Consider the following 12,012-nt stretch of genomic DNA (forward strand, 5'->3'; position numbering starts at 1 on the left):
CAAGAGGCCTTGGGGTTTAACACGTCCCTATTTTACTTTCCTCCTCCTGCTCCTCGCTTCCTGTCCCCTCACCCTCAGTCTCCTCCATTTCCCTCTTCCTGTTTTCTCACACACGTGCAGAGACACACATCCACACATGCGCGCACACACGTGCACATGCACCCTTTTCTCCTTCCCCCGCTTTCCCCACATCTAGTCTCTTTCCCACAGGCTGAGAAGTCTCATCTCTCAGTGCTGAACTCCCCGCTGGCTCATGGGGGTAGGAGCAGTGGGCTCCATTCCTTTTTCTGCTGGAACTTGAGGCAGAGACATCTTGAGGGGGTTTTGAGACCCTCAGTGGTCCCTCCTTTCCCCTCTGCCTCCCATGACCCCTCAGCCCAGGAGAGAAGGATGAGCAGCCAGGCTGGGCTGGGAGAACAAGGGAGAGCATTGGCCTGATGCAGCTCTAGGCAGTGTCCACCTTCAGGGCTCTGGGGTATGGCAGATTCTGAATCTCATTCCCAGCTCCATGTCATCCCTTGGCTCCACTTTTTGTTCCCAGTCCCTTTGTCCAATGTATCCACTTCCTCTTGGATTTTGGTGTGCTATCTCAAGGGTCTGCTGCTGGACAGGGCTCAAATGTGGGAAGCGGGCATCGTCAGAGCTGCCATTGTAACATGACTCTTCCCCTCCCCCTTTCCCATGTCAGGACTTGGGGAGCCAAGAGCAGCATGGCCCGAACCACCCTTTCCCAAGCTGCGGGAGCTTATGGTTCAGTAAGAGAGAGCCAGGCCCACCCAGACAGGGCGAGGGCTACTCTGCAGTCTTACAGGACCAATGCAAGGGACAGGGGAAAGGATAGAAGTGGATCTGGGAGAGCCTTCGAACACAGCCATGGGAGAAACACCTATGTCCCAGTGTAAGTTCTGGCTACCCCAGCAAAGCAACCTGGTAGTTCCACTCACAGACAGTGAATTCACCATGATGGGTGCCTCCCTAGGGTGGAAGAGAACACAAAATGCTGGGCACCTCTGGTCCTCAGTCTCCACAAGGGGAAGAGCTCTCCTTTGAGGACTCCAAGTCTAACGCAAGCAGATGGGTCAGTGTTTGTAGGACATGGACTATGGTATTGGAGAAGAGGAGATCCAGAGATGTAAAGCCAGGCCACTCCATATCCCAGGACTCCCAGCCTTGGAGCTCTGGCCTGGAGCTCCCACCAGGCCAGAGCTCCTCCGGGGACTGGAGAAAGCTGGCAGGTCTTAGTAATGTGTGCTAAGGACTGACAGCTGAGGTGTGAAGGCCAAGATTCGCTGCCCACAACACAATAAGGATGGGTGGGAGGGATCATGTAATACAGGTGTATGGGTCATGACTGAGGGGTGGAGCCATTGAGACAACAGGACAAAAAATAAGAAGGCCGCTCTCACAAATGCAGGAAGGGGAAATGAGGGGAGCAGGCGGAAGAAAAGAGGTGTGACAGGCAGATGTGAGGACTGGTCCTTAGGAATTCTTTCTGGACTTCTTCCCTGGCCCCCAGGCCTTTGGCTCTCCCTGCTAGATGAGTGGCAGGGATAGAAGGAGATTCCTCACTGGATACCCTTTGAACCTTTTTAGCTGCGAACCATGTTCGTAACTACTTGTTTTGTTGTTGCTGTTGTTGTTTTACATTTTAAGGAAAATATTCCTGAGCCATATGAAGAAGGGTTGCTTTTTGGGTACAAGGGGTTCAGAGCCCCGTCTTCATTTGTCTGGGTGCTGGGGATGGTGGGCAAATGTCCTCAGAGTCCAGTTTGGCAGGAAGACCCAGAAAAGGCCATACTGGAAGTGGGGGCTGGGGCTGCGGGTACCATGGGGTGCATTTCCCTGGTGACCAGCCACTGGGGGCAGCACCCAGGCCAGAGTTATTGGGGGATCTAGAATACAGACTGGCCCAAAAGTGTTGCCAAAATGAACAGATGAAAATACAGGATGTCCAGTTAAAGTTGAACGTCAGATAAATAACCAAAATTTTTAATATAAGTATGTCCCAAATATTGTGTGGGACATATTTATACTAAAAAAGAGTATTCATTGTTTATGATATTCAAATTTAACTGCGCTGTCTGTATTTCATTTGTCATTCGTACATCCCAGATGTTGGCTGTTCCTGCAATTTTCTTTGTTTATTTTTGTTTTTGTTTTTTAAATTGTTTACCCAAATTTCCACAGCCTTGCCAGCCTGTGGATGCAAATGGGCTCACTTAAAAATAACAAATGCCCTGGGCTGCTGGCTAATGCAGGACTTTGTCCCTCTGCGCCACGCAGTCTGGGGACTCTCCAGAAGCTGCTGTTTTCCGGTTCGGTGCCCGCTGCCTTCTAGGCCACAGGAGGGCAGCGGTCGCCTGGCCACAGTCATGTACCTTAGCGCCCTCTGCTGGTGAACCCTGACAGCAAACTCCGAAGATGCCCAAAGGCTCTGGGCTCCTAAACCGGCCCACCAGGCCAGAGCTCCTCCGCGGACTGGAGAAAGGTTCCCTTTTCTGACTTCTCGCTGGGCCTGACAGCAGATGGTGTCTCCAGCTGCTCCGCCTCTGCCCTCCCTGCTTCACCCACCCCCTCTCCCCAAAAGCTCTTTCTGCCTTTGTAAGTGTCATGTGAACAGGCGACGTTCAGTCCATGCCTCCTCTCGGTTCCCCCTGCACCAAATGCTTGGTGTGGCTCCATACACTTGGAGGATCCAGTGCCAGGCTGGCCAGCTGTGGGAAAGCCCACTATTCCCGGAGGTCACTCCTGCTCCATCACCCACACCATCGTGGAGGCCAGGACCCCAGGGAAACCCCTGGACTGCCAGATAAGCCTGTTCATTCATCTCTATCCATTTAAAGCCCCCATCCAACCCCAGGATGCCTGGGCCAGTCTGCAGTGGCTCCTTTTAAGGGAGCATGGCTCATTCATTTTCCATCTCCCCACCGGGCAGGGCTGGGTCTGTCTCGGTGGCAGACAGGTCCTAACATCAGGCGCAGAGCAGAGTCGATGTTTAAACACTAGCAGAATGATGGCTGGGAGGCTGTGGAGGGCATGAGGGGCCTTGCTGGGTCAAAGGCAAAGAGTGATTTTTTTAAAATAAAGCCACTTTATTTACAGGTAATACAAAATAAACGACAGGACAAACTACTGTGCGGGGGAGGGGCAGCCCCCACAATAACCACCCTCCCCATCCCAGAGTAACTGATATAAAAAATAAAAAAGGCCCTAGATAGGGGGAGGGGCTGGGCTGGAAGCACCTTTGCTGGTTAGGACTGGGGCCTGCCATCCTCCGCCACCCCGGTCCAGGACAGACTGGACCCTGGCTTGCTCCTCTCCGAGCCCTGGGCCTGGCCAGGATGAAACACAGCTACAAGGGCAGTTTGTGGCCACTGCAGAGGCTCCCAGCCAAGGCTCCTGACTTCTGAGTCTGAAGAGTTGGGGTAAGGAGGTGGGTAAGTGACTTTGGGGGCAGACATGGGGTGGGCAATAAATTATTGCAGTGCTCCAGCCAACTTCCTCCTGGCCCTGGACGCGGGTCTGCACTAGGTTCCCAGGAGCAGCTGTGTCAGGGCGGGAGTATGGGGTCTTCAAAGTGATGATGTTGTCGAGTCTACCACCTCACGGCCATTGCAAACGGTGGGGACAAACTGGGAGCCAGACCCTAAGAAAAGGAAGCCAGAGGTTGGGGCCACCTCCGAGGTCCTCCATGGAGGGCAGGCAGCGGGGAAGCAGGGCTGTGAGGGAAGCCTCCCCTCCCTTCTCCCATCCTCTCCTGCCAGTGTCATTTGAGGGGCACCTCACCCCCAGACAAGAGATCTCAGCAACCCAAGGAGCTGGACAGGGAGAGGGGAACAGGCAGAGAGGGCTGCTTACGACACTGACCTTGGCCAAGGCTGGAGCTGGCCCTGGCAGCAGCACTGCCAAAGCGGCTGGTGGGCGCCCGGTGGCTAACCACGTTCTTCTGCGGCTGGAAGAGGATGATGTGCAGCTTGGGCGCAAAGAGGCAGCCAAGCACCACGGAGCCGCTGAGGCTGACTGACACGCACATGGTGGTGGTCTGTACCTGCGGTGGGTGAGTGGGTGAACAGGCACAGGTCAAGACCTGGGCCTGACCCCAGGACCCCCTGCCCGGGCTGTGGGGGAGGGAGTGGGGGAGACTGAGCATCCAACACTGGGCTGTGGTCCATTTGCCAGGTCCCAAAGCATTGCTAGGAAAATTGGGCACAGTCCCAGCATCAGACCCAGACCATTTTCCCAGGGTGACAAGAGTTCCAGCTGAAGGGGAGAACATGCAGGGGTGCATGTATGCACAGGGGTGTGTGCATTTGAGGGGGTGCAGGTATGGAGTGCATGCATGTAGGTGTGTGTGTATATCTGTGTAAGTACATGTATGTGGGGTGGTGAATTTCTGCAGGTGTCTGCGTGAGTGTATGTGTGTGTGAGTGTAGGGTGCATGGATATGGATTCATTTGTTAGGAAGATATGTGTGTGTGTGCCAACGAGTGTGTGTATGTGGGATATGTGTGTGTGCATGCATGTGGCTATGTCTGTGTGTACAAGTGTGTGTGTGTGCATGCATGTATGGGTACAGTGTGTGTCCCAGGTGAGTCCTTAGCTGCCTGTGATTGGCATGCAAATGCAAATCATATGCAAATACAGGCTGAGTTAGAGCAGAATCCCTCCCCAGCCCTGGCCTCTACCACCCAAGCAGGTGGCCCAGCAGGTGCAAGCAGAGCAGCCAAGCCCAGCGGTCCCTGGCCCCCAGCACTGTGCCACCACACCTCTGTCCTGGGGAAGGGGCCTTTGCCAGGGCTTTCGCCTCAATTTTTCTGCAGTTCAGACCCTGCTCTGCACTGCCAAGCTGAGTGACCTTGGGCAAGGGATTGAACCTCCCTGAGTCTCTGTTTCTTCATCTGTAAAATGGGAGAGCCATGGAGCTTACTCAAGTCATGAAGATTAACCAAGATGACCCTCTTATTCAGGACACAGCTCTTCTGTCACCTCCTCAGGGCTTCCCTGACCACCCTATCTGAAGCAGTCATTGCCCCTTGGAGCTGGGGAGACCATTGAGACACAGTGCCAGTTGGAACCAAATTTGCTCAGAAGCCACCAACTGGGGAACAATTTTCACCTGCTTTAGCTTTTCTCAACTCTATACCACAGATCTCCTCCCCTACCCACCTTGCTTCATCTTTCCTGCCTTCCCTGGCTTCATCTCGCAACCCCTTCTGCAGCTGACCCCTCAGTGGAGCAGGGCAGAACCCTCTTCATTTGAACATATTTCTGCACCCCTATTTCCTCCCAGGATAGGGGATGACATGCAAGTCCTGAAATCCCAGCTCTCTCTAACTCGAGTTCCCCACCTCCCTGGCCATTTCCCTAGGCCCTATTCAGCCCTCCCACCTTCCCCTTGGGATCCACACAAGCTGTGGTCCCCTAAGTGGGCATTTAACCTCTTGGAGCCCCAGAGCTACCAGTAGATTAAATAAGATACCAGGAAACAGAGGGTCTGGTGTCCCATCTCCCCTGACCTCTGTGGCAGGTAGCTCACCCGGTAGTCACTGGAGGTGACGTAGAAGATGGGCAGGAATGCCAGCCAGATGATGCAGGTGGTGTACATGGTGAAGCCAATGAATTTGGCCTCATTGAAGTTTTCAGGGCACTTGCGAGTCTTGAAGGCATAAAGCGTGCAGAGTGCGATGAGGAGCACGTTGTAGGCCAGCGAGCCCAACATACTTGCATCGCGGTGGTTGCAACGCAGTGTCACCACCTCCCGCCGTTCGGGGGCCGTCTCCTTGCCTGTGCCCGGTGCCTCCACCACCAGCCAGGCGATCACAATGAGCAGCTGGCCCGAGATAAGCGCCAGGCAGATGGCCACCTGTGAGGCAGGACTGATGAAGCGTGGCCGCTGGGCACCCTCCCGGGCCCCACCGAAGATGCGTGCAATGCGGTTGGTCTTGGTGAGCAGGGCTGAGTAGCAGACAGAGAAGGCAGTGCCCAAACCAAGACGCCGTAAGGTACACACTGCCGTGGATGGCTTGGCAATGAAGATGAAGGTCATGCAGTAGCAGAGGAAGACACCACCCAGCAGGATGTAGCAGAGCTCCCGACCCGAGGCCTTGACCACTGGTGTGGCATTGTGCCGCACAAAGACACCCAGCACAAAGAGGGTGGCCAGAGCACCCAGGCAGGCGATGGTGACAGGTCCCACGGCCCAGGCATCGCCCCAGCGGATGTACTCCTGGGGAAGTTCAAAGCAGCCAGTCAGGCTGGCATTGGGCCAGTAGCCCAGGCCACAGTCGGCACAGGTGAATTCGTCCAATCGGTACTCATAGGGCTGGCACGGGATGCAGAGCCAGCAGCAGACCTCACCCGGCTGCACACTCTTCACCTCATTTCGGAGGCAGGGCTCACTGCAGCGAGAGGCGGGCAGGGGGCCGGCTGAGGGTGAGGCCCATGGGATGAGGCTGGTGTCCAGAGTCAAGCCTTCTGCCCAGTAGCCCACCTTCTGGTAGCGATAGCGCCCACTGCCTGCACGCAGATAGGTGAAGATGTTGTAGCGGCCAATACCATCACCAAAGCGGTCAAAGCGGACCTCATTGTGGGTGTCAGCTGGGCGAAAGGGGGCTAGGATGGGGAAGGGAAGGAAGAGAAGATTGGACTAGTGTGTTACCCTGATGTGACCTCAACATCCACCCTAACATGGAACCCAAACGCCAGAGCTAAGGCCACCATTAGCCCTTCCAATCCTTAACCCAATACTAAATCCTGTCTTGACCCGTCATTTTTCTAAATGAGAGATGACAACAAAGTCTTACTCCTAAACTACAACATCAAACCCCAACCCTAAATGCCAAATGTAATCCCAACCTTAAAGCCCAGACATCTCCAAAAACCTAATGCCCACATCAATCCCCAACCATGACTCCCCAAATTCAACTTTAGTACTATCCAACACTTTCCAACCCAGGCCCCAAATCCCAACTTCATCGAAACATACACTACAGCCCTCTCCCCAGACTCAATGCTAAGGCTAAACCCAGTCTCAGTTCCAATCCTGTCCCCACTAATCCCAACAACAACCCCACCTCCAGCACCCCCAGTCCTAATAGTCATCCTGGTGCAAACTGAATCCCAACCTCAGAGGTCACCTGCAACCACTGCCATTCGCCAGAATGTGCTCAGTGGCTGGAAAATCACTTCCTCTCTCCACTCCCACTTCATCCCTCACATCTCCCAGCCAAGCTCTAGCCAGAATTTACAGCCATCCCCAGCCCCAGTGAGAAATCAGGGTTCAAGAAAGCAAAAGACATGCTTAAGGCCCCATGAGTGAATAGTGCAGCCTAGATTCAAACCCAGGTCCCCTCAAGCACCTACTCTTTCTACTCAGCCTAAAAGTTCTCAAAATCCAACTCTAGCCCTACCATAAATGCCACCCAAGTCAAACATGCTGAATTTAGCCTTGCTCTAACATCAGCCCAATTGGACCCCAGACTCCAACCCTAACCCCTACGCTGATTGTGGCATAACTCTGAATGTCACTTCTATTGGAATTACTCTTCATCTTAACCCTGAGCCTGGGCTTCCAAGCTTTGTCTCCCACTGTTCCCATGGTGATTCTTCCTGAAGCATAGTGATGATCTGTAGCACTCACTTCTCTTAAAGCTGGCACTCTTGTTAAAATAACTTTTGATTTCAGGAGACTTTCAGGTCACCTTGAGTGGAAAATCAAGATTAGGAATAGAAATTTTCCCTGAAGCTAGGTGCAGTGCCACATGCCTGTCATCCTAGCTACTCTGGAGACTGAGGCAGAAGAATCACTTGAGCCCAGGAGTTGGAGGCTGTATTGTGCTTGTGAATAACCACTGCATTCCAGCCTGGACAATATAGTGAGACCCCATCTCTGAAAGAAAAAGAGAGAGAGAAAGAAAGAAAGAGAGAGAGAGAAAGAAAGAAAGAGAGAAAGAAAGAAAGAGAAAGAAAGAAAGAAAAAAGAGAGAAAGGAAAGAGAAAGAAAGAAAGAAAGAAAGAAGGAAAGAGAAAGAAAGAAAGAAAGAATATAGTGTCATCCTGATGCTCACCCTCAAGCCAGACTGATTCTAACTCTCACTGGTGCCTGAGAATGGGCCTGAGGTCTCCTGGTCTCCACCTTTGGCAAGATAAGGAGATAGAAGATAGAGGGCAGGGCCCAAGGAGGAGCCAGAGACCCTCAAAATGGCAGGACCGGGCCAGAGGTCTACTCTCTGGAAGAAAGTGGAACCTCAGCCCTGGCTTCAGTTGGAGTCCTCTCTGCCTAGCATCCTTGCCCTGGCTCTGATGCCACTCCTGGGTGAGTCCTTTACTTTCACTCTGCTGTTTCCTTAGCAAAGGAATGGAAGCTGAAGGCCTGCTTCCCCTCATCCTCTGACAGCCAGCAGGCCAATGGACACTGGCCAACAACATTACCATCAAACTTGACGTTGAGCACAAAGTCCTTGTAGAGGCGGCGCCCGTTGACTGGCCGCATTGCGTCACAGAGCCGGGTGGTGTTGGGGCAGAGGGCACGGTGCATGTTGTGGAGCGCGTGGGCCATGGCATACACTGCATTGACCACAAACATGATCTTAGACTCCTGCTCAAAGGGCACGGCCCGGAGAGAGTGGACTGCGCAGTCTCGCTGCCGGAAGCTGCAGCGGAACCTCTGCTCCCAGAATTCACGGAACCAGGGATTCCGGCTGTTGTTCCAAGGGTCCAGGCTCTGGAAGTAGGAGGCAAAGTCACTGATGGGGTAGGAGGCCAGCTCGATGGTGATGGCACCCTCAGCAGCCCCCTCACTGCCTGCTACCACACTCTCCAGGGCCCCCCAGCCATCACTGGCCACCCAGGTGAAGCTGGCATTAAGACGCTGGCTGGCAGCAAGCAGCTCCCGGGCATCCTCAGAACGGGTGAACAGGACAGCCACGCGGGCACTGGGCTTCTGCAGCAGGGCTCGCACCACACCCTCAAAGGCTGCACGGTTCATGGCACGGCCCACTTTCTCCGAGGTGGCCACACAGATGTTGCGGGCACGAGCCTCTAGCTCAAAGGCCTCAATGCCTGTCTCGCCATAGTCGCCCTCAGACGCCACAGTGGACACATAGGTCCAGTTGAAGAAGCGGAGAATCTCAGCCATGGCCTTGGCTTGGAAGAAGTCAGGGGGCACTGTGCGGGCAAAGTAGTCATAGCGGGACTTGTCACTCAGCTTGGCACTGGTGGAGGCATAGCTGATCTGCGGGATCTGAAATAGCCGCAAGAGGTTGGCCACCTGGGGGAGGATTAGAGAAGGCAAAGATCAGAGGTCAGATCAAACACTAGAGACAGGTGCATCCCCCACAGCTAGCAGGTCTTGGTGTCAAGTGTCCGCAAGGTCAGCCCTAAAGGCTCCCTCTCTAAAGCCCTGCATCCCTACTTCCCTCTGGGGTAGGGAGTTTTTTAAATATCTTTCCAAGGGCTGAGGGAGAGAAGACCCAGGGCTGAGACACCAGGGTCGTGAGCCACACCTGATCCCCTCTGCCATCCCCTTTTAGACACATGGCAGGGGGGCCAAGGGAAGGCCTGGGTGGAGGGAGGTTGGCACCTGGCTACACTGGGGCAGAGGGAGGCATGAGATGGCATCTGGCTACTCAGAGCTCTTTGGCTCGCTACTTATTTGAGGGTAGGTAGCCCTTCCCCTGAATCAATCTGACAGAAAGAAGGAAAGCTTCCCTCAGGAAGAAAGACACAGATCCCAGGGTCCCATGACCCTAATAGTCCAAGGCTTGGTCTCCATTGGATGCCTGAGTCTTAAATAAACAAGGCTTCTGCTCTACCACTGGCTTCCTGGCACCCCATCTTCCACCCTCAGGTCCCACAGGAGTGGGATCCAGCCAAGGGCCAGGTAGAGGGTGGGTAGGTGAAAGCAGAGCACGGCTCAGATTCCACAGCAGAGGGTGAGTCTTGTGTTGCAACTGGATACAGTCTATGGCTCTGACAGTCTAGGGTTCAATGTCTCCTCCCCTCCCACACGTTCCACCTTTGGGCCCCTGGAGTTGGCAAATCTCCCTGAGCCTCAGTTTCATGTCCCTGCCCTACAAGGCTGCTGAGAGGATAAAAACGATAATGCATGGGAGGCCACAGTGCCTGGCAAAGGGAAGATGATAGGGACATGGGCAAGAGAGAAGGAGCAGCCACGAGGGGGAATATCAACAGGTAGGTGCAGCCTACGGATGACAGGCTAGCCTCATGTTGATCAGGACAAGGGAGAAGCAGACCACTGCTGAGGCATGGGTCCTGATCCAGGAGGCAGGCAGCTCGGGATGGCAAGCAGGTAACTGGATTTCTGGAGATAAATACGTGGGCCCTAAGGAGAACTGTGGAGAAAACATCAGCAGAGGTCCTGGAAGACAGCAGCAGGTAGGAGGCCACCCACTCATCCCTGCCCCAACCCAGGGCTGCAGACGTAGATGCTAGCAAGCCACATTTCCCCAGGCTGCTGCCTAGCCACCTCCAGTGACTGGGACTAGCAGGACAGATAATCCACTCCCAGCAGTGGACAGCGTGGCCAGGCCTCCCCGACTCCAGGCCAGTAACTGACTCCACGGTTCTGATTGCTGCTTCTGCTCCATTTCTCCTGAACAACTGTTCCAGGATAGGGGGCCTGGCCCTCTCCATCACGACAATGCCCTCAGTCACTCTCCTATAGGAAGCTGAGGCCCAGCCAAGGCCTACCTTATGTCCCCCAGCCCTGATCCTAGCTCCAGCCACATCTTCCAGCAGCCTGTGCTGGGCACTTGGCAAGCGGGAATCTGGATGAGAGGTAGGACCCAGTCAGAGACAGGAGGATCACAGCTGGGCACAGCCCTGGGAGCAGCAGAGGGGTCAGCGGGGCCAGCAGCCTCTGCTGAAGCTGAACCACAGGGCACCCTCCGCTGGCCCCTGTGGGAAAGTAGGAGGCTAAGGGCAGGGGAGCTGGCTCCCCACCCTTCCCACCCCCTCAAATCCTGTGCCCCCTGAAGACTCTGGTACCCTCCCCCGACACATTCTGTTTATCTTCCTCCTGACTCCTCTGCCCTGATTCTCTCCTCTGGCCACTCCTGGCTTCTATCTGGCCACCCCTCTCCAATCCAGGCAGAGATGATCTGACAACTCAGGAGTCCCTTGGCCAAGAGCCGATTTCACAGCTCCCCTCCACCACTGCCTTGAATGTGGCCCACCTCTCTCTGAGCCTTGGTTTCCTCATCTGTAAAATGGGTTAAAAATAATAGCAGCTAATATCAACTGTGCCCTTATGACTTGTCAGGCCCCCGATACATACTATGCGTGTATCAACTCATTAAATTTCCATGGCAAACCTAAAAGTAGAAAGTATTGTGGGCCGGGCACAGTGGCTCACGCCTCTAATCCCAGCACTTTGGGAGGCCAAGGTGGGCGGATCACCTCAAGTCAGGAGTTTGAGACCAGCCTGACCAACATGGTGAGGTCAGGCTCGTCTCTACTAAAAATACAAAAATTAGCCGGGCGTGGTGGCAGGCGCCTGTAATCCCAGCTACTTGGGAGGCTGAGGCAGGAAAATCGCTTGAACCCAGGAGGCAGAGGTTGCAGTGGGCTGAGATCTCACCACTGCACTCCAGCCTGGGAGACAGAGCAATATCTTGTCTCAAAAAATAAAACGAAAAAAAAGTGTTGTGAATCCAATTTTATAAGGAAGAAACTGTGACACAGAAAAGAGAAATAACGTGCCAGGGTCATGCAGTTAGTAAGTGGGGAGACCTGGCTATTAAGCCCCTCAGGGTTGTTTAACATCAAGGGTGAGGGTGTGTGTGTGTGAGAGAGGGTGTGTGTGGGGGTGTGTATGGGTGTGTGGGGTGTGTGGGTGTGTGTGTGGGGGTGTGTGTGGGGTGTGGGTGTGTGTGGGGGGTGTGGGTGTGTGGGGGTATGTGGGGGGTGTGGGTGTGTGTGGGGGGGGTGAAGGTGTGGGTATGGGTGTGGGTGTGTGGGTGTGTATGGGGTGTGTGGGTGTGGGTGTGTGTG

The 12,012-nt window shown here is 54.3% G+C and overlaps 1 protein-coding gene across 3 annotated transcripts in view; it reads right to left on the reverse strand.

Annotated features, from left to right (window-relative positions):
- Positions 1-3,071: 3,071 nt before the first annotated feature.
- The window catches only part of GRM2 (glutamate metabotropic receptor 2), a 12,133-nt gene continuing 3,192 nt past the window's right edge, over positions 3,072-12,012 (reverse strand). For 2 of the 3 annotated variants that reach the window (XM_025376234.1, XM_025376233.1), the window contains exons 3-6: positions 8,431-9,268; positions 5,537-6,612; positions 3,868-4,048; positions 3,072-3,646 (exon numbers count right to left, since the gene is read on the reverse strand). In XM_025376234.1, the coding sequence (XP_025232019.1) occupies positions 3,573-3,646; positions 3,868-4,048; positions 5,537-6,612; positions 8,431-9,268 (2,169 nt within the window). In that variant the 3' untranslated portion in view covers positions 3,072-3,572. The remainder of the gene's footprint in view (positions 3,647-3,867; positions 4,049-5,536; positions 6,613-8,430; positions 9,269-12,012) is intronic. The other variant, XM_025376235.1, reaches the window with a different exon arrangement.

This window comes from Theropithecus gelada, chromosome 2 (genome assembly GCF_003255815.1).
Source record: "Theropithecus gelada isolate Dixy chromosome 2, Tgel_1.0, whole genome shotgun sequence".
Classification (NCBI taxonomy): Eukaryota; Metazoa; Chordata; class Mammalia; order Primates; family Cercopithecidae; genus Theropithecus; species Theropithecus gelada.